The sequence below is a fragment of the Centruroides vittatus genome, unplaced genomic scaffold (genome assembly GCF_030686945.1).
Source record: "Centruroides vittatus isolate TY-2023 unplaced genomic scaffold, ASM3068694v2 contig_3125, whole genome shotgun sequence".
NCBI classification, from domain to species: Eukaryota; Metazoa; Arthropoda; class Arachnida; order Scorpiones; family Buthidae; genus Centruroides; species Centruroides vittatus.
The window spans coordinates 552,020-579,490 of record NW_027122014.1 but is presented as its reverse complement, the minus strand read 5'-3'; the positions used below and the strand labels follow the sequence as shown (position 1 = coordinate 579,490).

The following is a 27,471-nucleotide window of genomic DNA, read 5'->3' as shown; positions in this document are numbered from 1 at the left end:
CAGTATCCGAGGCACCCGAAAGCACCAGGCCGTAGGCAAGTTTTGATTTATCAGGCCCCTTTTACATAAGTTTACATAATGCAAAATCTGTAACAGAAGACATAACACAGTGTCTAGGATCCTATTTAGTGCTGGATTCGTAGTATCGACCAGTAAATATTTCCGCGTGTTTCAGATCCCTGGAAGCAGTCACAATGCTCTCAATTTTAGTAGTGTCTTGCCCCTGTACATCATACTTTTCCTGTTAACAACGGAGTTATGCCGGTCGTCTCTCTTACTCCGTTTTCGAGATTAAGGAAGGATAGAGAACCGATAGATAGGCATAAGGATGCCAATGGGAATTTAAAGGTCTACAATTTTTTTTTAATTGCCTCCCAAAAATGAAATTTATTCTAATTTTAACCAAACTCTTCCTTTCTTTATGGACTAACTTTTCATGTAAGTCACTTAAATTTAGATGAATTTTTCATGGATAATTTCATAACTATTCAGTAAATACATGAAATATTCTAGTATAAAATTAGAATTTTTTTGGCATTCTTTCGATAATTTCCTGTTTTTACGTCTCATATAATGCAAAATAGAAAATATAAAAAATTTTTGTTTACGTTTGCAGAAGTTTGTGCACATCTGGTAGAATCTGCGAAGGTTGAATAATAAATTCAATCTGTATCCAGAATATATAAAGTTTCTTGTATTCTGTTCCGAATTTTGTAAATTAGATAAAGACTTGTGTACGTTTGACAATCTGTGAAACTGGCTGCTTCTGTACCTTGTTAAATATAATATTACTTCAGGAAAATGTACAGTATCAGTTTCAGTTGTTCCTCTATTGATAAGATCATTGGGATCATCGCGTGTAACTAATTCATTTGTTTTTTTGTTATTTTATCATTTACATGCAATAAAATGTAACATTTTTATTTATTTTATTCTTCAATCTCTAACTTAACAGCAATAAACGTGGGTATACGTAAATAAATCCGATTTCCCCTCTCTAAACATTTAATTGAGCTACAATTTTCAAAAACTGTAGACCTACAAATTCCCACTGTCTGTCCTTCCTTATTCTCGAGAACGGAGTTAGATGGTCGGCACGACTCTATTGTTAAAGGAAAAGTATGATGTACAGGAGCAAGACACTACTAAAATTGAGAGCATTGTGACAAAATTCGCAGTCCAGCATTGTCACGATGGTACAATGAATAATGGCTTTTTTTTTTTTTTACTCTTTCCGCATTAACAGGGCTTTTTTGGGCTCCTGCGGGTTCGGCCAAGCACAATATGTCGGCCGGATGATCAGGGACTAGGTGTATATCTGGTGTAGACCACCCCCCGAAAAATTTCATGCTCGGATTCGATCTCGTATACCAGAGCGGTAGGCTGACGGCCAGCAAATTAAAATGATTTAAGGGATTAATTAATGATAATTTGTTTAAAATTATAATTATTCGTATCTTTTATTTCACATTTTGCATATAGAATATTTTTAATAAAACTAATTTCGGCATTTAATATTATATATGAAGATTATTAGTATTCATATAGCCCGTCCCTCACCATCCGGCTGCCCCATTATGGGCCTGGTCGAATTCATTAAGAGCTTGCTAATGAAAAGGCCCATGGGGCGGAGAGAGTTTTTTTAAAAAAAAATAGTATTAATATTATAAGTAACTTATATTTTATTATCGTTTAGAATAATTTCTAGAGTTTTATAAGGAAGAAAATCACGTGAAAGGTCACCTGTTACTTTGACCAACTGAGGTAGGTACTCTTTCCAAAAGGCACATTGCTTGGCACGAGGTCCACGACCGATGATGCTCGAATTAACTGCCAAAGTTAGATACTCCTTTGCGTATGGAGTGTGGACGGGCCAATAGATGGGCTCCCATTCACCTCCTAGTCCTCTACTTGGGTTCCTACAAAGAAAAAAAATAAATAAATTCCATCCTTAAAACACGTTTCCTGATTGGATAATATGATAATATCCCGATTTTGATTAATATATTTAAAAAAAAAAAAAAAAGAGTTCCTCGAAAGTTAAGTAATGACTTTCGGAACGACGTTATATCGAATTGTCCGTACAAACCCGTATATAAAGTCGGATTCGACCGAGTTAGATTGATTGAATTTCTAACGATAGTAAGCGATTGATAATCGAGTTATTTTTAAAGTAAATTTATAAGGAAATAACAATATAAAACACAGAAAAATAAATTTAAGAAGTTTTATAGGAAGATATTGTAGAGTCACCGTCTATAAATACACCACGGCGTAAAAAATTCTCGTGGTATAATAGAAAGTATGGAAGATAGTCTATTTTAGGAAAACAATTCGCTCGAATGCCATCGTTTTTCTCCAAGACAATTTCAACCCGTTTAGCAAACCATCTGATAGATCATGTGGATAAAAAAATAAAATAAAATAAAATAAAAAAAAAACTCTTGGATATTTGGATCGATATCACATCATCATCCCAAGTAATACCAACTTTTAACACAATTTTCTCAATCTCCGTAAAGGAAGTTTTCTTTTTAAAAAAGTATGGAAAAATGAGGGGTATTAAATGATTTTTAAAACGCATAGGAATAATTTAATTTCAAATGAGGAATTTATAAAGATAGAATCGTCGAATTTATTTTTGTATGAGAAATCTTCCAGCTGCAATTTTATTACTGTAATAGCATTTCTCTTGTATGAATCTTTATAAAATGTCTTTTATTATATTTTATCGATTTATTTTGATTTCATTTATTGATTATATTTTAATTATTTATTAAGATTTAAGCGTTAATAAAGCGTATTTTCGCTCTATTCTTAACTAGATATACGTTCTCTTAATAAAGGAACCTGCGGCTTTTGATAGGCGATAATGAGATTTATAGATGGAAGCAAAGCTTAATAAGACGATTACAAGCTAGTTTTATTATTTATAACCGAAAGCAAGGCGATTATTAACTAGAAAAATGAGAGGTTGGCTAATGTTAGCATCATATTTTTTAACACTTTCGCGAGAAAAAGATAATCTAATTAGATACGATCGTGATGAGAATGTTACTTTACTCAGAATCACCGTCGCATACTCCATAATATTAATTTATCTCGTTTAACTTGATAAATTTAGCTCTTCTTAACTATGAATGGTGCCGTAATAAATGTTTGCTTAATTTATTTTAATAGTAATTGAAGTAGAATCGAAGAAAAGCTCGCCGTAATTAAGGTTTTTCTACGGATCCTTCGGATGTTTTACATGTTTTAATGGATGTAAAAACACTGGAGATATCTCTACTCCATCTTAGATACGCTATTCTTATGTAAATAAATTAATTAAATGCGTTAAAAACAACTTTTTATAGTTAGAAAAAAGCGTAGAATTCGCATAACGGCCGAACTTTAATGTCATTCTACACAAAGATAAATATAATTATAAAATTTAAGAAGGGAAAATAATGTCAAGATGCGATTTCCTCTAAAAGGATTTCAATGTATTAATCGTTAAAATTTAATTTAGTCAGAAATTCTACACGATCGATAATTAACTGTCTTTGAGTTCAGGATCTTAATCATTGCATACAATTCCCATTAGAGAAGAGAGGTCAAAATCTAAATTTCAGAGCGCTTTCACATGTACATTTTCAGTAAAGTAAAACGAATTTAGTCACTCTCGAATGATTGATTTAATAATATATCAGCGACACACTCGCCGAATTTTAAGCTAATTTCTGCAAACATTCCTTCTTACATGCCATGTGCGAGCTAGCTACACGTAAACAGACAGACGTACAGTCGATAAAATATATATAATCCTTCATGTTTCTTTTAATTAAATTTTGTAATTTATAAAACTGCGAGAGCTCGTAATTCGATAAAGATTTAAAGGTTATAAAAAAGAAAGAATTCTACACGTTATTAACGGGGTGAAGTTTCTTTGTGTGCGTGCGTGTGTATGTCTGTTGGTTGCATTAGGAAACGGATCTCATCCATTCATATTAAGCAATGGATGTTGGGCTCTCGACAGCCAAACACGTCATTGCTAAAGCTACATTATAGTTTATGACACTTCCACTTCTTATTTTAGTACCTTTCTTTATAGCTAGAATACAGATTGAGACTTTTAATCGATACAACCAACTGTTTGCTTTTAAATTTTGTGTGTGTCTGTGAGCCGTCTTGCATTCATAAAGAAAAATTATTATGCTTCTGTTGATATATTTTATTCTGTCTGTTTTATTATTATTATTATAATATAATAATTTAATATATTTAAAATAAATTTATAATATTATAATTTTATTATAACATAATTCAACTTATATCTATAGCCTATATATTGTAGCTTCGATAGTTTGGAAAATAAGAACTTGTATTTTTGAATTTTAATATTTAAAATATATATTATTTATTGTATCGATGCTCTTGAGTATGATAAATTTTAAAAATATATTTTTATTAATATTAATAAAATATATATATATTTTTAAGAGGAAATGGAAGAGAAAATTCTTCGAGATGTACAGTACTTTTCCTTTACGTAACATCATTCAAATTCGGATTTTATAAATTTAAAAAATAAATAAAAATATTCGGATCTTGACTACGGATGACGTTTTATACCCTTTTTTTTCCTTTAAAAATGCTTTTTACTGACAGATTTTATTTTTAATATTAAATTTCAAGCATATTAGAAGGGTTTTTAAGGGTAAAAAAAAAAATAGGGAAAAAATTAACTGAGAACGGCGATTTTCATTTTAATCGATAAAGATGAAATTGGCTTGTCAAGTTGGAAGGAAAAAATAAATTCGGTGCATTAAAATTCTAACCATAACTGTCAATAACAAAACAACTCGAGAAGTTGGAGAAGATATGACAACTGGAAGAGGGAGGGAGAAAAGGGATTTTCATGCATAAAAACCGAGTTATATAATAAGATTGCTGTGAAATAAAAAAATAAATAAATAAATAAAGCTAAATATTTAAATTTTAAAACGTATTTTCTATAAAATATTTGAAAATTTCTATGAAATAACTCACCCAGTTTTAGCGAAATTGCACCAATATCTCATTATTCTTCTGCTGAGTTCCGCTTCCTCGGGCGTATAGCCTAGAGTTGGATTGAGGGGTTCTCCGAAAATGAAATTGATCTCGTCACCGTGCAAAACTCCCATCCATGTTGGCCACGGGTTCACCGAATAACGGTGAGTGAAATAATACATGTACACTTCGTTACCCGTTTCTGCATACCTGTGAGCGAATTCGGTGACACTGCAGGTGAAGTGGTAATCCCCTACTACCTTGTCGACCGCATCCCTATTCTTTATAGGGTCGTCGGGATTCAACCAGTCCGTGTATTCGAATATAATAGCCTCCTGGCCAATTTCTCCAACGTACGGGTTCAGTTCTTTGACCGACTTTATGAAATCTTCACGTGTCAGGTAAACGTCCTCGTGCAGTTTAAACAGTTCAGTGAGGTAATATATAATGAAATACATCCCCTCGTTAAGGTTGGTACCCATTAAGATCTTTGTCTTCTTGAAATTCTTATTGCGAAGGGATATTTCTGGTTTCTCGTCGATGAAGGAACCGTCGATTACCGGAACGAAGGGAAATTCGGCCACCCCCAAATTGCCCCACTCGTTCGTGACCAGTTCGAGTGGGTCCTTAGTTCGTAAACACGCCACCACGGCGCCCAAATCGTCTCGACTGTGCGGACAACTGACCGCTTCCGCTAATCGAAGACCCCTTTTTATGCTCTCTTCGCGGTCGAGGATTGCCCACGGGGCCGTGGCTCCTCCGCTTTGCATTATGGCCTGGCTAAACAAATTCCTGCTCAGGGGGGATAATAAATGAAGACTGACACTTACGGCACCGGCGCTCTCACCGAATAGCGTGATGTTGTGCGGGTTACCACCGAAATATGCGATGTTATCTCGGACCCATTCCAGTGCCATCAATTGGTCAAACAGTCCCGCATTCCCGGGAGAGTCCGGTCGATCGAAATATAGAAAACCAAGGCACGCAATGCGATAGTTCATGGATACGAAGACGATATCTTGTTCCGTGACCAATATTTTTGGGTCGTAGACTTCTAGAGTCGAGGTACCACTATAAAATCCTCCACCGTAGATCCAAACAAGAACGGCAGCCGGTTTCTTAGGTCTTCTGTGTGGCACCCACACGTTGATACGCAGGCAATCTTCGTTAAGAGGGGTGTTGGCATTCCAAATGGTAGCACCTTTGAAATCGTCGAAGAACGTGTCGGTTATCTGGAAACAAGAATGAGGCTTCTCCGTTGCGTTAAAAATCCCATCCCACTTGTCAACTGGAATTGGATGACGGAATCTATACTTTCCAGTCGGTGGTTTGGCATACGGAATTCCAAGAAAAGCATCTACCTTTTTTCCTGTGGCTGCACGTTGCGTTATACCTCTTACGTATCCTTTAGTAGTCCTTATTAGTAGAGGATCGTGTTTAGAATCGGAAGAAGGATTACTTCTCCCTAAACACATCACATAACGTAACGTCGTTATAATAAAGACGATTTTCACTAACATTCCACACGATGCCATTATCTAATAACACCTGAAATACACCGAAATTTATGGATTAATTCCACTCTACTATTATTACTAAGGCTATTATCCTATAATATAACATCAGTTCGCGTAAAAATTGACTTTTATATAATAAATTATTAAATTAAATTTCGAAAAATACACCGTTTACGCTCTGATAATTCGGTGAATTATGCGTTAACGAAGGCTACCGAAGAGATTATTTATAATAATTTCTGCCTGTCTAACTATATTCTGTAATTATAATAAATACCGATGCATAATTGCCGCTATTAGCAATATAATTAGATTAAACCAACCAATTATCTATCGATTACCGTGATTTATCATCCGATCTTCTAACTAGTCATTATCTTACTACTGATTTATTAATTTAGAAAGTCATACGAAGCAGCAAACTTACTTGAGTAAGAGGGGGATTTTTTATGTGTTTTTTTTTTCTATTTTCTTGAGAAAACGGAAGGATCAGCTGTTATATATCCTCTTTTGATTTAGTTGTCACCCGATTCTGCTCATCCCTCTTATTTTTCTAGGCATTGCTGTGTTCTATCAGCGTCAGAGGATGATAAGATCTGTAATGGAAAACATGTTTCTTCAGTTATATAATGGCATGGTCCTTGAAAAAGATATTTTTAGAATCAGAATTACGACCTTAAACTATGGTTAAATCCTTATAAAAAATCGAAATTTAATCTGTTTTTTTTTTTTTTACAGAAATTTTTATTCTGGACAACTCGATGGAATGTTAAATAAAATATGTAAAGCTTAAAAAGCCATTAATAATGCGAATGGAAGAAAAAAAAAGAATTCTAAAGATGTCAAAATTAATGAAGTTGACGTAAAAAATACGAAAGATAAAGTTTTAGAAAGTGAAAGAGCTTAAATATGAAATTCTGCAGCATCAATCAAGGATCAACTTGGATACAGGAAGTTTTAAAGCATCAATTAAACTGGATAAACATCTCAGTAAGTTTAAATTTCTATATATATATTAATATTAAAAATATATTAATATAATATTTTTGTTAATGTAACCCTTGGTGCCAAGATGGCGGCTCGTCTCTGATTCCAGAAAGGAAACAGTGGGACGCACGTTCTAACCTAACCTACCCTAACCTATTCTAATAATTTTGTTCCTAACAATTATGGTAATTTATTAGAATCGGTTAAGTTAGAACGTGCGTCCCACTGTTTCCTTGCTGGAATCAGAGACGAGCCGCCATCTTGGCACCAAGGGTTACATTAACCAATATTTTTATCTATAAATATATATATATATATATATATATATAGAAGATTTTCGATCCTTGCTTTGTAATTATTCCTCGGTTCAACACCTAATTAAGCAGGCATTAACATATTTAGAGAATGACAAATGGTACATTGCTTAATCACGATAGCTACAACGTTGTACAAGATAATAAATTTAATCTACGTAATCTCGAGACGGTTCTTTTTGATTAAAGAGATGAAGGATGGAGAATAAATTAAATTTATTTAACCATTCCGATTTCATATATATATACGTGTTTATTTTATTATTATTTATATATATATACATTATATACATTATAGAAATTAAGCGGAGGTAAAGACGATCTTGAAATCTGTTTGATTAAAGAAAAATAAAATCGATACAACCTTTGAAAGTAATTTAACGTTACAAGTATTAGGATCGTGTAATTCCGAATTGTTTCCTTTATTTTTTTGACATTTGTTTCTAAATATTGATCCAGTTCTTCTGATATAAAGTAACGTTATAAACTTTATGCATTATCGTATACTAAGCTTAATGGCAGTGGCTCGTTATCCAAAAAAAGGGGGGGGAGTTGGCTGGGGCCCCCACTAACAGGGCGCCCCAAACGATCTTCTATAAGAAAATATTTCTCCAAAAAATTCCACTCGAGAAAAATGTCGGAAGCCAACACTGTACAGTACGTGGGGCCCCCTAATTCAAATTTACCTGGGCCCCACGAAGTTATATTTATAACGCGCCACTGGTTAAGGGGAATAAGGAAATATAACCTTACGAAAGTAGTAATTTTATTTAAATTTATTATAAACTTTTGTGTGTTAATAAAATGTAAGAAGCTAAGCAAATCTTAGGGCCTCACTCTATGAGGTTATATCTTAGAGCCTTAAACTTTTAAACTGATTATTATTCAGTGGAAGGGAAAGGCCCTATATTTATAGTACTTAATTAGTCTAAATCCGTCCCTGATACTGTTATTTAAGTTTGCTAGCAGTTACCAAACATAATTCCGGGCTATGCCGCTGTTTTGTAATCTAATTTGTTAAGGGCTAGATTTAAACTTTGTTTGGCTTTAAGTTACGATATATACGAAGCCCTATCCTCCCATCAAATAATAATAAATTAAAAATTGTACGCCTTAAGTAGCATGAGGTCCTAAGCTGTATCTACTATACCTTATACACAGATGCAGTACTAAATTTACGTATGACGTCTTTATTGAGTGAATCCTACTTTTCTGTTGAATTTAATTAAATTAATTATAACATTTTCTGTGGTTAAATGAAAATAATAATAATTTGCATTCATACTGTATATTATAATTATTATTTTAATACTTTATTTGCTTTTATTTTCCTGTATTTGCATTATTTATTGTATGAAGGGAGTGTGAGAAATGAGATATGATTCAAGCCTGTTACAAGTTTTAGATCCCTTCTCTCCCTCTTCCTCTTCAAAAGCTATAAAATTATATAAATAAAAACAAGATTTTCACCACTTATTAAAAGAAATTTTAATTTATATCGCTTTTATAACCTGTTTTTATACAAAAAAAACAAAATTTGAGGCCTTTCCTTATCCAGAACCTCAAAAAATTAAAGTTTTAAGGCTTTAGACATAGCGAAGGCCCTAAATTTGTCTTCTATATCAGTAGCCCTTCTATCTGGCTGTCTATATGTTGCATGTTTATAACTTTCTATAACTTATGTGTAAGTTTATACATACATATATACACAATACATAGTATATTTATAAAGATATAAGCCTGCTTAAAATATATTAAGTATATCTTAATACTTTTGCCAGTAAATTATACACATAACAATAGAAAATTTGAATAATAAAGATAAATAGTGTGTCTGTCCGAATATTAATTTTAAATAATATATTTTTGTAAGTTAAATATTATTTTAAAAAGTTATAAAGTTTGTTTTATAACTGCAATAACTTTCGTATGTTAATTAAAATTTTTCTGCTTTATATATATATATATGCCTATATATAATCGTACGAGCGAACGGTAATGAATCTACATCCCTCATTTTAGAGAATTAAAAATATTTTGAAGCGTGTGTTCGCTTGTCTATCCGTTTACACGTGTATAAATTTAAGTAATAAAGTATTAAAATAACCTTTCTGGTAGATCAGAAGGGAAAATAATAATAGAAAAAGTTTTTAAGTATCGCTTAAATAACCGTAAGAGAAAGTCTACGAAGATAAAACGAGTGATTTATAAAATTTATTCAGATTAATCTTCATCTAGAAGCCATCTTAATCAAGTAAGGAAACATAAAATGGAATAAGGTTTAGCAGTTAAGAGGTAAATTCTTTCCATTCTTCTTCACTAAGATTATTATCTTCAATGGAAAAAATAAAATAAATAACGGAAGAAGACGAAGAGAAGAAGAAGAAGAATTAAATTGATCTCTTTTCGTTATGAGGCTAACTTTTAAAAATCGATTTATACTTGAAATAATAGCCAAAACTACTTGACGTTTTTCAAATTTTACTTGACATTGATGCCATCTCTCACCTGGTCGGTTCTCATCGACACCTGCTCTAACGATTTTATTTTTGGAACGACCTTAATCAATGGAATAATACATAAAAGTTTCATGTGTATTTTAAAAATTCTACTTTTAATAATAATTATTATTATATATTTTTTAATCATTTGGAAGCGATTCTCAACCCGTGTAATCCGCTGCCCTCGTTTATATAAAAAAAGAGTACATAAAAATCGTGGTTAATGATTTAATTACAATATGTAAAAAGCTACACATTTATTAATGTGTATAAACATGGCTGGAGATATCAAACATACAACAACTCGCACTAATTCGGGGCTTCGCCACGCTTTTAAATGAATAATAAATTTAAAAGGGCGAGACCCGAAACTGTAACCATATTTACTAGAGGGGGAGGGCCTCTTTAAGGCCACAACGAATTTAAATATTCGGAAAATATTTAGGGAATTCTGACGAAATATCCTTCCATCTTAGGGATACAACAGACATTTTTTTAATTTTAAAATAGGAAAAATTTTAATTTCCATCTTTTAAAAATGTTGAGAATCGCTGGAAAATTGATGGTTAAGTATGGAAAATGCTCGCTTTATCAGCAATTTCAATCAGAATTATCAAAGAAAATGTTTCTAAAACTTTTATTAAAAATTAATACTAAAGAAAATTTTTGCTTATAGTTACAATAAACCGTCATTCATTAATTAAACTTTCAAAATTCATCGTTGGCTAGCCTCTTTTTTTTATATTATTTTTATTATTACAGTAGTGTGCGAGCTAGCGACAATGAATCTATCATTTATCAACCTGACTAATGTAGAATCACTAGTTTTTTTTCTCTCTTCCACTATGTAAGATCATCAGTTATCTCTTAGCGTGATAATCAATAAAAAATTGATTCCATCCCCTTTAAAATTCAATAGAAACATCATAAATATTGCGTTTTCTCTAGGGAATTTTCCCGTTTGAAGCTAGGAAAGTTCGTGCTTAGAACGGTCCTCTAACGTCTAATGGGAGGAATTATAATAGAAAAAAATTATGATAGATTGAATTACCGTGAAGTTCGAAGTGCGGATCTTTCAAGGAGGGAATGTGTGGCACCTTCTCGGATATTGGGTCCTTCTTGCAAAAATGGGAGGCAAAATTGGAATTATTTTCACACGGTAAGGAAGTATTTTTTTTTATATATACAATTAGATTTTTTTTTAAAAATCCGTAGAAAATAAGGAGCCAAATCGCAGCGTGGAGTATCTCGTAACCGGATTCGAGATTACGTAAGAATGTCAAAAGCACTAAGTGTCCACGCTTGTTTGCTAGGGATTTTCCAGCAATTCCGTCGGATATCTCTGTCATACGGCATCGCATTCTGCAAAACGATCAATAGACATGACAAAATAAGAAGTCTTCTCGGAGATAGAATGTTCGATTCCGACCAAATGAGGCAGAACAAGTTGTGTAGCCGATGGGTGGGATGGAAGAGGATGCAACATATCGACCTCGCGTTACCATGGAAACGCAATTAACTGCCACCACTCAATTAAGAAGAAAACTCTCGAGTCGTCGCAATGGTCCGGCCACCATCTGTCGCAATTTGTCCGTCTTACATTTTTTTAAATTTCATTTTTTTTTCTTTCTTCCGCTCTCCCTCCCCTCCTTCTTCTCCGTCTTCTTCATCTTTCTCTTATTCGATTTCCATAGGCCATCGTGGGAATGGTTTCATCTAACTCGGGTTTGTGTATTCCGGAAGAAGTTGTTATGTTGCACATCTTCGGAATTCTATTTTGTAGTTTAGTAATGCGTTGAAATTCGGGTGATCCAAACGTCTTTCCATTCTTTTCAACGGAATGGAAAGAGATGAAAGAGGAGTTCCCGAATTTTAATGCAATTCGAAGAATCAACTTGGATTTAAGGTGAAAGAAATCCTTCATTTTTTTTCTTTTTTTTCCCCCTTCCTACCCTTCGCCTGTTGAATTATTTAAATTTTCGATTGTATCCCGTCCTTTATTTAGTTTTTTTAAATTCCTGGTAACGTTTTATATATACATTTAAATAAGAATTCTGATAAAACTTGCAATTATTCTACCCACCAAAAAAAAAAACGGTAAAAATGCCAGCTATGTTTTTCGTTATTTAAACATTACAAACAAGAATTTTCTTGGAATTTTTATGTGTTTTTATTATTATTATTATTTAAAAATGTATTTCGAGTCTATAAAGACGTCGTCGCGTGTGATAAACTGTCGATTAAGCAGTAAATTACCGTATAATGGTAGTGTGATGGCAACGAAATATCGACAGGTGATGCCAGGAATTGTTAGTGCGTCTTGAAAACTTGGTAAAATCATTTACCGAGCGAAATTTTGCCGGCGAATAGATATTTTAAATTCCAATTTTAAAATGTTAAATTAATTTAAAGCCAATCGAATGTGTTTATTTAACTAAAACTTATCAAAAAGTATCACTGCTCTGTGCAAATATTTAACCGAGACGTCTGACGTTTCGGTGTTTACGCAACTGTCCCGATTTTTCAGTCGAGTTTTTCATCCAGATTTTAAATTTTTAAGCATTTTTAAAGCATCAAACATTTAAAAAAAACTTTTTATTGTAGAATTTAAAAGGTTTAGTTATCGTTTTTTTTTAAATTTGCATTTTATCTCTTAAAAAATTCAAAAAAAAAATTGTCATTAAACGATTACGAACAATACAAAAAAACATAATTTATCACTCGCATTATTGACTTAATTTCTGCACGTTTTATAATCGAACACGTTAATTTTTCGGTTATAAAAATGTTTAAATCAACAAAATTCAAAGAAATAATTCACATTTATTTAATAAAATATCCAATAAAAGTACACGCCAAAGTAGAAACACATCTGTACTTTCAACGTGTAATTGCGCTTGCAGAAATTAGTTTTTTTTTTTGTTTTATATATTAATTTCTTGTCTTATTGACACAAATTTTGCTTATTTTATAGTCCAATATATTGTTTTCTGTTGTAACAATGCACAAATTGAATTTAAAGAGATAATCCGTGTTTATTTTTTAATTAATAAAAGCTGATACCAAAGTGGTAGCAAAGTATCATTCCAACATGTCGGAGAAAATCGACATAAAATAATTAATTACTCGAAATTTTTTTTTGTATTTTGATACATTTTACAATTTAATACATTGTTTTTCATTATATAAATGTAAAAACTAACAGAATTTAAAGAGATAACTCGTATTTACTTAATAAAAGAGGAAACACGTCAGTACTTTCAACACGTGAATGCGTTTACGTGTTGAAAGCATAAAGTATTATTTTATGATTAATGATATATATATATATATATTTATTTATTTATTTATTTGCCGTTATTTTTAGAAATTCACGTTAAGGATGATAACATTTTTTCCAATGATTTATAAGCAGAAAATTTACAAAATAACATAAATTATTATTATTTTTCTTTTTACAACGTCTCAAAAAATCATTCATCTTTATGAATTAGAAACAATATTTGTATCTTTTTAAGCGAATATATCAGCTTTGATTATTTTTATTTGATGTCTAGAATTCTCATTTATCTCCAACAACAAATAGTTGATATTTAGAATGAAGAAAACAAAGCGTAGAATTTTTTTTTTTCTATAATTTTGTTTCTAGATTTCTCTAGAGGCTCGCTATATATCAAGAGCTAGTAACGTATCCGAAAAAATTGCTTTTCTAGAGAGAGATTCTGTTTATTCCTTCAATTCTCTGCTCCCTTTTTTCTTATTAACTTTTGAATAAGCATCCTCCCAACTCTTTCTGGAATATTTTAATAATATTTATGATTTTTTTAAATAAAAAAATGCATTATTAATAGCCCTATAATTTGTAAACGTCGCTACACTTTTATATAACGGAATGTAGGGGAAAAAAAGAAAGAAATGTCTGCTTTTTATCCCTCCCTCTTTGTACAGATCTACAGGCCATTAAATGATTATTGATAGAAGCGAAAAGAAGAGTTTATCCGATTATCTTCAGATAAATTCATCAGATAAAATATTGTTAACCGTCAATCGAATGGGACGTGATCAAGATGGATTGATTGACGTAATAGGATTAGAAGGGAAAAAAAAAATGGAAGGAAAAATGTACGTTTTGTATGCTGTAAGCTCGATATAACGCCGCTCGTTATTGCTTATAACGCCAACAAAGATTAGCTTCCGATATGGCGTGTTTTAAATGGGTATTATTTCGAATTTAAGGCGCAATCTGCTCTTAAAAACGGGTTTTTCAGATAAAAAAATTGGATGAAAATTATCATATATATATACAATCGAAATTTATAATAACGGCTATTTTTAAACAAAAATAACCTCCAAATAACGGACATTTAAACAGTTTTATATTGTATATACTGCATATTTTTTAACCTTCCTATATTGTAAACCCGATATAACGGGTGTATAATGTATTTTCTTTCTTCGATTTTAAAAGAGTTCGGATATAACGCGCATTCCCGCTTGTAAGAAGGAATTTTTAAGAGGGAAAAGTGGATGAAAATTAGAAATAAACTTGGAATTTACGTTCGGAAACGTGAAAAGAATACGTTTTAAACTCGAAATAACGAAGAAATTAATTATAAAGTTAGCAGAAGAGAAGAATTCTTCCTAAACTCTTAAAATAAGCTTGAAGAAAAATAAAATTACGTTTAAATATTTTCCAAAATTGCTTTTATTTTTTGAAAAATTCTATTAAAACTTTTGAGATTTATTTAAAGAAATATTTAAGAATATATTTTTGGATAAATGATGGCATCGTGTTCTATAAATAACAAGTTTAATGATGATATTACCTAAAATATTTTAAAAAATTATATAAATTCTTAGAAATAAATTATAAAATGTATTTATTTATTAAAATTAATATTTAAATTAATTTTTTTTTTTAATTTTTAGGTACAGAATTCAGAGCAAATAAATGGGAGTATATCAGGCTGGCATGAGGTCCTGTGTGCATGTTTAACTTGTATGTTATATTATAACTCAGGGCCCCAGTACTTACACAGAAGCTAAACATGTTCTAACTCAAGGCCTCATGCCACATAAGTTAAATATATTCTAATGTGTATGAACTTATAGGGCCTCACCCTATAAGTTTACAGCTTACAGCTTTGAATTTTTAACTCGATAGAGGAGAAGGGCCTCTTGAAGATGCCTGAAAGGCATTATAATTTTGGGCCTTCTAATTCTATGCAGTTCTTACATTCAAAATGAAATTTATTCAGAGTTGTAAGTTGATAAATTTAAAATATTTAATTTTAATTCAAAATAAATATATAGTAATTAAATTTACAAAATGTAGAATAGGATCTGATTTATAAATTATTATAAAAACTATATATAATTTATTTTATAATATTTATAAGGTTTATTTAAATAATCAGGCATCTAAGTGCAATATTTTAGTATTAAATTTAAATTATTGCATGTTGTCTATAATGTCAAATTCTTCTCTGTTATAAGTGATGAGGCTATTCATAGTAAACAAGCCTCTTAAGTACTTGTGATATGTAATCAATCTCTACTGTATATAACTTAACTCGACTAGTGGATGCCCCAAAGGGAGCTCATAAATATTCTATCCTTTTTGATAGTAGAAGTGATGGGCCTAGTGATAAATAAACGTGGAAAAACTACTTTCTATTAAGTATACGTTCGTTTATCTCGAAGAAATTCGAGTAAAGAAGTAAATTACCTACATTTTTAATGACATTAAAATCATCTTAAACATGATTATCATCCAGAAAGCAGCGCATCTTTTACAATTATGGTGTTTCTTCATTGATTTAAAATGTGGAAAGATTTAAGGATTTTATTATTTTCTCTTCAAACAGTGGTATATTTTTTTTTCAAAAATATTTGCAGCATAAAAAAACCAACGTTGCATTATTTATCGCCGTCTAAAATTAGAATCCATTTATTTCATCGATTCTTTCCTTTTTAACGCATAGGATGATAACTAAATCACTTCCCATATATAAATATACATTTGTAGAATGATCTTGCAAAATCCTTCTTCTTTTCTACGTTGTACTTATCTATTAATACATCGAAATGTTCTTTGCATAATGAATTAGAACCTGTATTTATATATTATATATAAGGCTAAGAGATACGTGAAAAGACTTAAACGATGCTGCAATAATATCTTTACACAGAAAACAAGCGATGGTAAAAATAAGTTAAAGAATTAATTTATTTATTATTAAAAATTTTCGATTATTTTGCTACTGAACTACCTCAAAAATTAGTAAAAATGGTAATTTTTTTACACTCGAGTATTGGTATAAAAAAAAGTAGAAGAGCTATTCAATAAATGAAGAAAAATTAAATATTTTCGGCTATTTTTTCACTAAAAAAGCTCTAAAATATCATAAAAATATAAGATTTTGTATAAATTTTCGAGTATAGAAAGACATCGCTGTCATTTCTCAATCGTTTCGAGTGTTTGACTTAATAATTTTATACTTTATATATATATATATATATATATATATATATATTATATATATTTTTCCTTTCAAAAATCGTCTCGAATTTATAAATCTTCTTTATCTCTTCTAACATTTTACATTATACAATTTAACAAAAGAAACTCTTCTTTCTTTTTGTTAAATCTACAAAACTTAGGTATCGTGTAGCATTGAACAAATAGAATTTTTATAAATTTAATTTCCTCCTTGTTATAGATAAAAACGATATATATTTTTTTTAATTTTTAAGTGAATTTCTTTGAAGTATCAATCGTAGGTGGATGGAAAATTGGTTTAAAATTACGAATTTAACTTCTTGAAAGTATTACAGGGAAAATCCTGTTACGGAAGTTTTTATATTGATGTAATAATGATAACTATCGCGTTTTTTTTTTATATATATATATAGCAATTAAGGTTATTCAATTTGACAAGATATATATAAAATTTATCAAATATTTTCTTCTTTTTCTCTTTGATTCTTATTGATGTTGAAAGGTTAAGCTGCGATTCTCGATACAAAATTGATTCCGGAACTTACTAAAGATTAATACAACTAATGCCCCAAGGACTATTTCTTAAAGATTAATAGAAGAAACATCGTTTATGTCGGATTTTTATTGCTTTACATTCGAAAAATTTCAAAATTAAGCTGAGAAAAAAAATCTGGGAAAGTGGGGGAAATCTAGGAAAAAATCTAGAAAAGTGGGGAAATCTAGGGAAAAAATCTGGCTGTAAATCTGAAAAAATCCCGACAATTTTTTTAAAAAAATTACATTATTTTTAATTTTTGGAAAAATCTTGGAAAGTAGGGAAATCTAGGAAAAAATCTTGGAAAGTAGGGAAATCTAGGGAAAAATCTGGGTGTAAATCTGAGAAAATCCCTACAATTTTTTAAAAATTATATAATTTTATTATTTTAGGCATTTTTTTAAACATTTTAAATGCAAAAATACAATTTAAACGAGTTTTTTTAATTAGATAATTTAATGCGATCGTAGATCGAAGAATCTGCGAAAACAGCATTTTTATGTAATCTACTAGCAAGATAATGAGGTTCTAATTAGACAAGGTGTTTGAAGATAAGTACGTTGAATGTAAAAAAATATTTAAAAAATACATAAATTTTTAAAGATTTATTAGATAATTTTCATAAAATTATCATTTAAAAGATTTAGTTTATTTGAATAATCATGTACGACGGGAGGATATTTTTAAATTAAGTTGTTATTGTCGAGTGTAAAAAAGTTGTTTTTAACTATTAAATTGCCGGTTATTTAAACTAAATGAGGATACGGAGAATCAGATAATTGATTCCTAAAGGAAATTTCCTGATAGTTTTTCTTCTAAGAATAATTACCCACCGCATAAAGGTCATTTAGTATATGTTATAGTTTACAACAGTCGCTAGATGTTGAAACAAAGTGAGAAATAAAATTACTCACGCAAAAATAATGCTATCATCTTCCTGAATGAACGTGAACATTCCTATCAAACAACTTTTAAAGGAATTTTTCTAAGAAATCGAAAAGTTTAGAAGAATTTATGGACGGGAATCTTCAAATTTAAGAGCAATAGAACCAAGTTTTAGCAGCGAACTTGGCTGTTTTGAAACGAAATTCGAGTAAAGTCATTCAGAAATTTTTAATTATTTTTGTTTACTGCGACTTTATAATCGCGTATAAATCAGAAAAAAAACTTATATAGAACGTCAGGAAAGTATTTTTATTGAGTTAAAAAAAAAAAGGGTCGTAAGTTTTATATTAACGTTGAATGCATCTGTCAAACCTACAAGATGAATAACTTGGCTGTGTTAAATATGTAGAAGACATCCAAGCATTATCCTTTTATTTAGAAAATTTTGAATTCGGAATTCTTTTTGGATCCTCTCTGTTGAGAATGAAAACATGAAATAATAATATTTTCCCTTTTGATAATGTACAATGATGTTATCGAGAGATCTGAAGCAATTGAATGGATACATCGAGAAGTTATTCAAAGATTCATAACAATAAATGTAACATATATATATGTAACTTGAATTTTTTATGTATAAGTCTTTATAAAAATGTATAAAAAGGATAATATTTTAAACATTTTTTCCGTATTTTTCTTGCATTTCGGTACGATTTTACTAATGATTCTTTGAATAGAAGAAAGCGATGTGGACAGTTCAAGATGATTCTTTGTATGGAAAGAGAAGTGAATAATTTCATCAAGATGAGTTTATTCGTAAAAAGCGAAGAATTTCATCAGGAAGATTTTTTGTGTAGAAGAAAACGAAGCGAGGAATTGCATAAAGACGATTCTTTCAGTGGCGTAGCGAGAGGGGTGCAAGGGGGTGTATCATGCATTTGGGCGCCACTCGCAGAGGGGCGCCCAAATGGTCTCCAAGACAAACTATAAGTGTTTTTGGAGGAGGAGAGGCGCCAATAAAGTGTCGGGCACCAGTTATGCTCTGAGCGCCAGTTATGTTCGCTACGCCACCGGATTCTTTGCATAAACAAAGAATTGGACAATTTAATCAACATGATTCCTTGCATCAAAAACGAGTTTCAGCAAGATGGTTCTTTATGTAGAAGCAAAGTAGACAATTTCATTAATTAAGATGAATTCTTACGTAAAAAGCGAAGTGAAGAATTCCAAGATGATTCTTTGCATGAAAAACGAAGTGGATAATTCCAACAAGATGATTCTTTTTTGTATAGAAACGAAGTGGACAATTTCATTAAGATAAATCTTTACGTGGAAAGCGAAGCGAAGAATTTCATCAAGACAGTTCTTAGCGTAGAAGAAAGCTAAGCTTTACAGTTTCGTAAAGGTAAAAAGGGAGAATTATGCTGTTTTATAAAAAAATAAAGTTGTAATTTTGTTTCAAAATTAAACAGCGTATGTTTATAGTAAATTTTAATAAATTCTGATGTGTATATTAGCGTAAACGTTTGCTAAAACTCATTAGACGAAACTCCTACTCGACCAAGGAATTGGAAAAGTTAGAACGCTTGCTTACACACATACTTGTTTGTAAAAGTTGTTTGCTTGCGTGACACGGTCCAATTTAAGCGTTAAAACACGCTCTCAACAGTCACTAATTAAAATCTTAAAAGTATATTTTATTTTTACTGATATAACGACGTAAGAAACTTCCATTAAAATCCTACACTCGAATAAAAGATTTTTAAAAAATGAGTTAATGATAAATTGCCATTCGAGTAATTTAAATTATAATGCAAAAGAGGAAAGGATAAGTTTGCCATATCTTAAAAATAATTAAGAGAGAGGTAATTAAGAGAAATTACAATTTACAAATATACATTTTTTTCCTCCCCGTTTCCTCTTACCACAATTTGAAGAATGATCATCAGCAACTAAATGGAATCTTCCCATCGACAATATTAAAATTAAATGCGGCGACATTAATGAGAAGGTAAACGTAATTAACATCATTAGTATAACGACTCTAATAAGTTCAAATTTAAAATATTATTATTATTATTTATAAATTTTTTTATATACATAAGTAAAAATTAGATATTTTAGAATGTAATTATAGAAAAATGCATTTTTTTAATGTATGGTACGAGTGCTGTTTTGGTGTACGGTGTGTGTAGTAGCACGTGTTTCATCGACATCGGCGATATATTTTTTTTTTTTTTTTTGGATTTATTCGTGGTAAAAGTAATCAAGAAATTTTTTCAGGCCGTGTCGTACATTGCAGTTGTTTTACCTGATAGAAATTGCACTATCGTCCCGCTTTGCTTCTGACAGTAAATGAGATTTTTGTCTGGCGATTTGCCAGTATTCCACTTTTCCAACATTATATACCTTAAAACTGTGTGCAAAATTCTAAGTATTCTATTTCCTTTCAAATCTAACGTAAACATATATATACATTTTCTTAAAAAAATAATAATAATATCGAGTAAATATATATATATATATATATATATAAAGGTGATAAATTTATAGCACATCCCGTCCACCGTATATCTTCTTTTATTTTGTCTATATATTGTATACCATCAGCATACGAGAGTTGTATTTTATTTTTATTGAGTTTAAAATGGATTTTTCTGCCGTAAAAAAATAATCTATATCTTTTATATAATTAATTAAAAATGTATGCAAGAGGAATGAGTTGCGAGTTTGTTTAAGTTTCGATCTGATAATTTTTCTATGTCGTAGCTTGGGGATGGTGAATTTTGCACGACAGCAATCAATGCATAAACGTGCTTAATCACTTCTAGAATATAAAAAAAGAATGAAATATGTATACAGATAAAGCGATTTTCGTAGTTAAAAAAAAAAATGCTTTATATATATATTTTGAAGAGTACAAAATTGTTAAAGCGCGTGTTTAACATAATACTCTTTGTTAATCGCGTCACAATACCTTGCTTAAATTTCGCTTATCTCGCTTACAAAACGTATCAGTTGAATGCTTAATAGCGTATGTAGTATATATATATTATCAAATATTAATATGCATATAGGAAAAAAATATATATATAATAAAATTGCATTATAAATATTTATAATTAAACAAAGTCGAAGTTGGAAAGTTAAGAGTGCAAAACAAACGATAAAAATTTCAAAAATATGTAATGAAATATTAATTAGTGCATTAAAAATAAAAGAAACTAACACACGGCGATTCGGATTTATTTATTTCTTTTATTCTTTTTTTACATTTCAGAACGTTTAGAAGTTAAGTTAAAGTTGCATTCGCTATGTAACGCGAAAGTACATAGAGTTAAGTGGAGAAGGCAAAGCATAGATAGGGAAACAGAATAAAAAAGCGAGAGCATTGGATTATTATATGAGTGTACTTACGGGACTATCCTTTTAATTTGTTATGGAGATGCTCATGTGGAGCCATCAACCGTCCTGCGTCTGTACGTCGAGGTAATCTGCCGCAAAATCGCCGATGCAGCCTCTCTCTTCACTTCACCTGGCCAATCAGAATCGGGCTTGATGATTCGCGCCACAATTCTCAAACCAACGGTAACCATGGCAACTGTTTTCGAGTACTCTTCCTTACCTTACCCAAATTGTTGTGCAGGTGAAAGATCAATACGGGAGCACTTCCTGCTCCAGAGGGGCTCCGAAGTTCTCCCTCATTTGCACAAGTTAAATGTGCCACTCGAACCTGTTGTAGACGGATTTTTATCGAAGAAAAACGTTCGTAACAATCGAAATTTGGATAAAGTAACGCTTTTTTCCACGCAGATAATACATTATTTACGTAACGGATCGTCAAAACTGCAAAAAAAAAAGCCTGCAAAGTGTACATTACACACGCTTAAACTTAGTGTTTATACAGACATATCAATTGTTACACTCAAGCCAACGTCACGTATATTAGCGTAAAGGTGTAAACTTTAATTAAATATATATATATATATATATCTTCCGAGCAAAGTTGGAAACGTGGAGAGGACCGGGAAAGATTTCTCTCCGAGTAACACCCCAAAAAACCGGTGCAAAACGATGAGTCCGAAGACAAAACCGAATTGGGATATGACACGAGAAGTGGCCTGCTACTGATTGAATTTGTAGAAATATTAAAACTGCATCTACGCTTCCGCATCGATCGTTTTCTCAGAAATGTAAGTCAAGCAGCTGTCGTATTTCTGACGTTCTTTTCTAATATGCAAGATATCATAGAAGTATCTACGTGTCCTTCCGTCGACAGGCATTAACTCCCTCTTGATTCGATCATGTGAACCAAACACACGTTTCCAACTTAACGATTAACAGAATATATAATAATAGATTTACATAAATTCCTTATATTTATATATATATATATATATATATATATATATATATATATATACAAGTAAAGGGAGAAGAGTATGGAGGAAATTGGAGATGAGAGAAATCGCTTCTGTAAACACGATGTTTTTCTTTTCTTTTTAATTTGCATTCGAATCTCTTCTAAGTAAACAGGATGACAGAATAAGGTATGTCTTCGCTTGGTTCCAACATTTTATGCGGAAAGGTGGTTGTAACTGCAGTAGTTCTGTCGAAACATGGCTTTGAGCCAGCTCATCCCCTTCATGCCTCGGGCAAACGTTTTCTATGTGTAGATGCTGACGATCACGTGTACGGGTTTAGATTTATAATAATTTTACTTCGTTTATATCTTTCTCTTCTTCTTACTTATGCGTGTTAGCATTTCTGATTTTCTTCTCTTTTATTTCTTTCTTCTTTCTTTTTTTTTAATATTAAAGATGCTTTTTAAAAAAATCTATTTTGCTTTCTTTTGTTAAAAAGATTTACTTTCATCGATACGAGTTTTGCACACAATATCTCGTTTAATCGATTTTTTATTTTGCGGTTGAAAAATAAAAATTTCCGAATCTTTTATTATTATTATTAGTTTTGACCGAGAAAAACGTTAAATTTTAACGTTTCTTCTTATAAAAATGTTTATTTTAATACAGAAAAAGGTGAGGAAAGTATCTCTGTAACTATAAGATCTTGCAAAATGTAAAAATAATTGAGGCAATCATCGATTAATTATCATTATTCCTATAATAGTAGAGGTATACTACAAACCAAGCTAATCAACCATATCACGTTTCCCCCCCCCATATTTTGAGGAAATAAAAATATTAAATTTCTAACAAATTTAACGTTTTATTACCGTAAAAATAACGGTTTTAACATACAAAAAGTAAAGTACACTGTCTAATACGAGCGTAAAATTGAATTAATTTAATAAATATTTCTAATTAACACTAGCAGTAGGCCCAATACTAGACTATAAAAGATGCTTTTCACACTATAAAGGTTTTTTTTTTTTTTTGGTCCTCTCCTTACTCTTAACGCGTGTTTTCTACACTCCAATTTATATTTTATGATTTTAGCAAACTATACGAAATTCATGAAAATGCAAGTAAGAGTCTTTTGATCCACTATCCATATCAAAACTTCTACATATTTTATCAAGGTGAGTCACGAACTGTGTTAGTTGTTATTTCCTTCTTCCAGTTATGAAAAAAAAAAAAAATAAATAAATAAAAATAAAATTATATTTTAAACTTGATACGAGGATTCGTTTAAATAATTTATTATTATTTACAGAATGGCTCGTCTAGTTCCTACCCGAATTATGAAAAAGAAACAAAAGAATTCATTAAAATTTTTTAGGGGGAAAAAAAAGGGGGAATTCTTTTAGTAGATTTTTAAGAAGAAAAATTCTATTTATTTAAGTACTTTTTCTTAAAAAGTTAAAAATAATATAAGAAAAAAAACCCCCTTTTTTACTTTTAAGTATACATTTTTAAAAAATATTACATTATTATAATTTTGTTTATCCATTTAAAATTAGTCCAAGTAAGTAAAATGTATTTTTTTTTTTTAAGTTTGTTAAAATATTTATTTTTAGAATGAAAAATAAAACAAAATAGTAATAATAACATCTCCCTAGAGGAGACATATTTTTGTAAAAATTGAAAATTTTACTTTTAATATTTACATATCTAATCCATTAAAAAAAAGAAGGAAGTGTACGAGATAGAATTTCTTTTTTTTTTAAGGAATTTCTTAAATATTTCCTGCGGTTATAACAATTATTAAAAGTTAACAAAGCGTCGAAAATTTAAGAAGAAAAAAAAAAATCTTATATTTATTATAATTACTTTTTTCCTGTTAGCCCGAAGCTCGTACAATTTATAGAATGGCCAAAACGAATGGATAATGATGACCGGAGGGTAGAAGATAGTTTTTGTTTTTCTTTTTAAAAAATATAAAATTCCCCCGGTAAAATTTATTAGTTATTGTTTAATTTCTACAAATACTTATTATTAAATTTTCTTGTAATATTTTCAGGGACGAATCGAAATTTATTATGATATTTTACGGAATTCGAAGGTTGTCTTCTGCAAAGCTCAGACATACGGATTGGCGTTTTGTACGGTACTTACCGATTTATTTCGTTTAAATACATTCTTTTTAAAATAAGTAACTAGATATAATGACGAAAAAAGTTTTGGTTAACAGCTGGAGACGTCATTAAATACTTTCTTGTGGTGTGTGCCCTATTCGAAATTATTAACTCCCGCTCTCTACACGTCGAAAATGTCTATTTCTAATCCGTAAATTTGTTATTTTGTTGGTTTTTATGCAGGATACATTAATTATAATTTATTTTTTTGTGTTTTTTTTCTATAGTTTTGGCTAAGATTTTTATAAAAACAATGTTAAATAATGCTCCGTTAGAAATTAACTCCACTCTACTCCGTGTAACTACACATTTCGAATATGTTAATTCGATGCTTCGATCGTTTGTATGTCGGAAAGATTAATTATTATTTATTTAATAATTACTTTGCATCTCGTTCTAAATTTTTCTCCGTGATTTTTATTAATAAATGCCATTAAATGCTTTCTTATAGCTCGCTCTATTCGAAAATATTACACCATTCTTGGCTTTTTAAATTCACATTTCGAATTTTAATTTCATATTTCGATCGTTTATATTTCGGATAGATTAATTATAATTTATTTAATAATTATTTTTCTCCTTTTTTTTCTACTGTAATTTGCGCTAGGATTTTTGTAAACATCACAAAGCTGGCGACTAATAATTGACTGCATCAATATAATATTCTATGCAGGATTAATCCGGGATTAAAAAGTGATAAATTTACAAGAACGTTAGCGAATCTAATACAGCATATATTCTAGTTAATACCACTTTTTTCCCGACTGTAAATGGAGATTTTGCCGTACTTTTTATAATGAGTTCTCTCTGCAAATAAGCCGAAAGTCGTAGACGACAAAGCAGAAAGGCTAAGTCATTTGTAAGTATTAACCTTAATTAACCAGATAAAGAAATAGTACTTACTTTAGGATATCTTAGCGAGTGCAGAAATGGAATTTTTCTAATGTTCTGGTGGCTCACAGAACGTTTATCACCGTACAAAACCAGTAAACATTGTCAAACGTCGTACTCCATATTATATTGATGCTGGAAACAATGATAGATTATGAACTGTCAATAGTAATAAAATTAAAATAAATAGGTGTATAAATCAAAACCTTGCAAAATACATTACTTTAAAATATTCTACCGTAAAAAGAAAAAAAAATCCTTGTTATAAAATCAATATATAAAGTCTAGAAATTTATAGATTCGGAATTAAGCCTTAAATCGTTTATTTAAAAGGTCTAAATGACTTTTAAGTAAGGAGATAAATCGCGCAATTGACGGCATTTTTAAAAATATATTAAATTAGTATCAATATATAAAACTTTTTAAGTATAAATTTTAATTAATTTGGATATTTATTATTTTATTTTAAATGCTTTCTGTTGGGTTTCATTTTGATTTATAAATATACATCGGAAAATTATACCGAATGAAAAAGGCCTTTTTCATTCGGGCGCCAGATATAAAGGCCCCGAAATTAACCTTAAAAGTGATAATGAGAACAGTGACGTAGCTAGGAATTAAATGTAATAGGGATTTAATTAGAGAAATTGTCTTAATAATTGCTAATCATTCAGAAATTAAAATTATTATTATTATTTTTTTTTTTTTCATTTACGTAGTCGAAAAGGCCCCATTTGATTACGTCAATGAATACTAAAGCGATAAAAACTTCCTTTTAATAAGTGGGGCAATCTGTTTTTATTAGTTTTATTGATTTAATTCGTATATTTTTATAGCTTTCGAAGAAGGGTGGGGCCTTATATTTACGACTGGCTCGGGCCCCATTTTACCTATCTCAAACCTCGCTAATAATTCAGAAACAAATTTTAATTCTTTATTAATTTTCAGTTATTCCGAACTTGTCTTATGAATGGATCCCTTTGGCAATAATTATAATTGATTAAGTATACTGAAAACAAAATATATATATATATAGTAGAAATTTAATCAATTCGGCTATAGAAACATTAAATATAGTTAATTACGTGTAATTAAAACATAATTTTAATGGTTTTATCGTTTAAAATAAGTTATAATGGAATGCAGAAGTCGCATTTATTCTTATAAATTTATTAAAATTGATTTTAAAGTTAGGAAATTCTGAGCATTTTAAGCAATTTTTGATACATTTAAGCGCCGATATCGAGCGTCGGACAGTTTAAAAGAGTGCTTGATATCAGATAAGAATTGGCATCTAGAGATTCGGACATCATTTATTATAGTTAGCGTGTGTAATAAATAACATCCAAATGCTCCTCCTAAAGTGTCCCTTGGCAGACAGATTACTATTGAAGTTTATTTAAATTACTTTAAATGTTCTTCTATAGAGAAAATGTATTATGATATAATTATTTACGCTTTCGAATTTCCACGAAGAGCGGTAATATTTCCGTTTCTCTATTTAAATGCTTAATGCATTGCTTAAATTGTTAATAACTCATTAAGTATGGAGATTTATAATTAAAATAATTTCAGTTTCGTAAAAAAATTCTGGCAAGAAGAGTCGAGTTTTGAATATCTTCTTTGAAGTATAATTGATATCCTCCCTCTTCTCCATAACATCAAGCTATCAGACATTAAAGTTCACATCTTCCACAGCATCAAGATATCAATTTTGATTAGTTTCGAATGTTAAGATGCGTGGAAAAACTTTTCTTGAAGTTGGGCTTT

At 30.3% G+C, this 27,471-nt stretch overlaps 1 protein-coding gene across 1 annotated transcript in view; it reads right to left on the bottom strand.

The window, feature by feature from the left end:
• The window catches only part of LOC136973247 (acetylcholinesterase-like), a 30,972-nt gene extending 8,995 nt beyond the window's left edge, over positions 1-21,977 (bottom strand). Inside the window, exons 1-4 of the mRNA XM_067267957.1 lie at positions 21,690-21,977; positions 6,976-7,144; positions 5,032-6,579; positions 1,744-1,919 (exon numbers count right to left, since the gene is read on the bottom strand). Coding sequence (XP_067124058.1) covers positions 1,744-1,919; positions 5,032-6,566 — 1,711 coding nt within the window. The 5' untranslated portion in view covers positions 6,567-6,579; positions 6,976-7,144; positions 21,690-21,977. The remainder of the gene's footprint in view (positions 1-1,743; positions 1,920-5,031; positions 6,580-6,975; positions 7,145-21,689) is intronic.
• Positions 21,978-27,471: the final 5,494 nt, after the last annotated feature.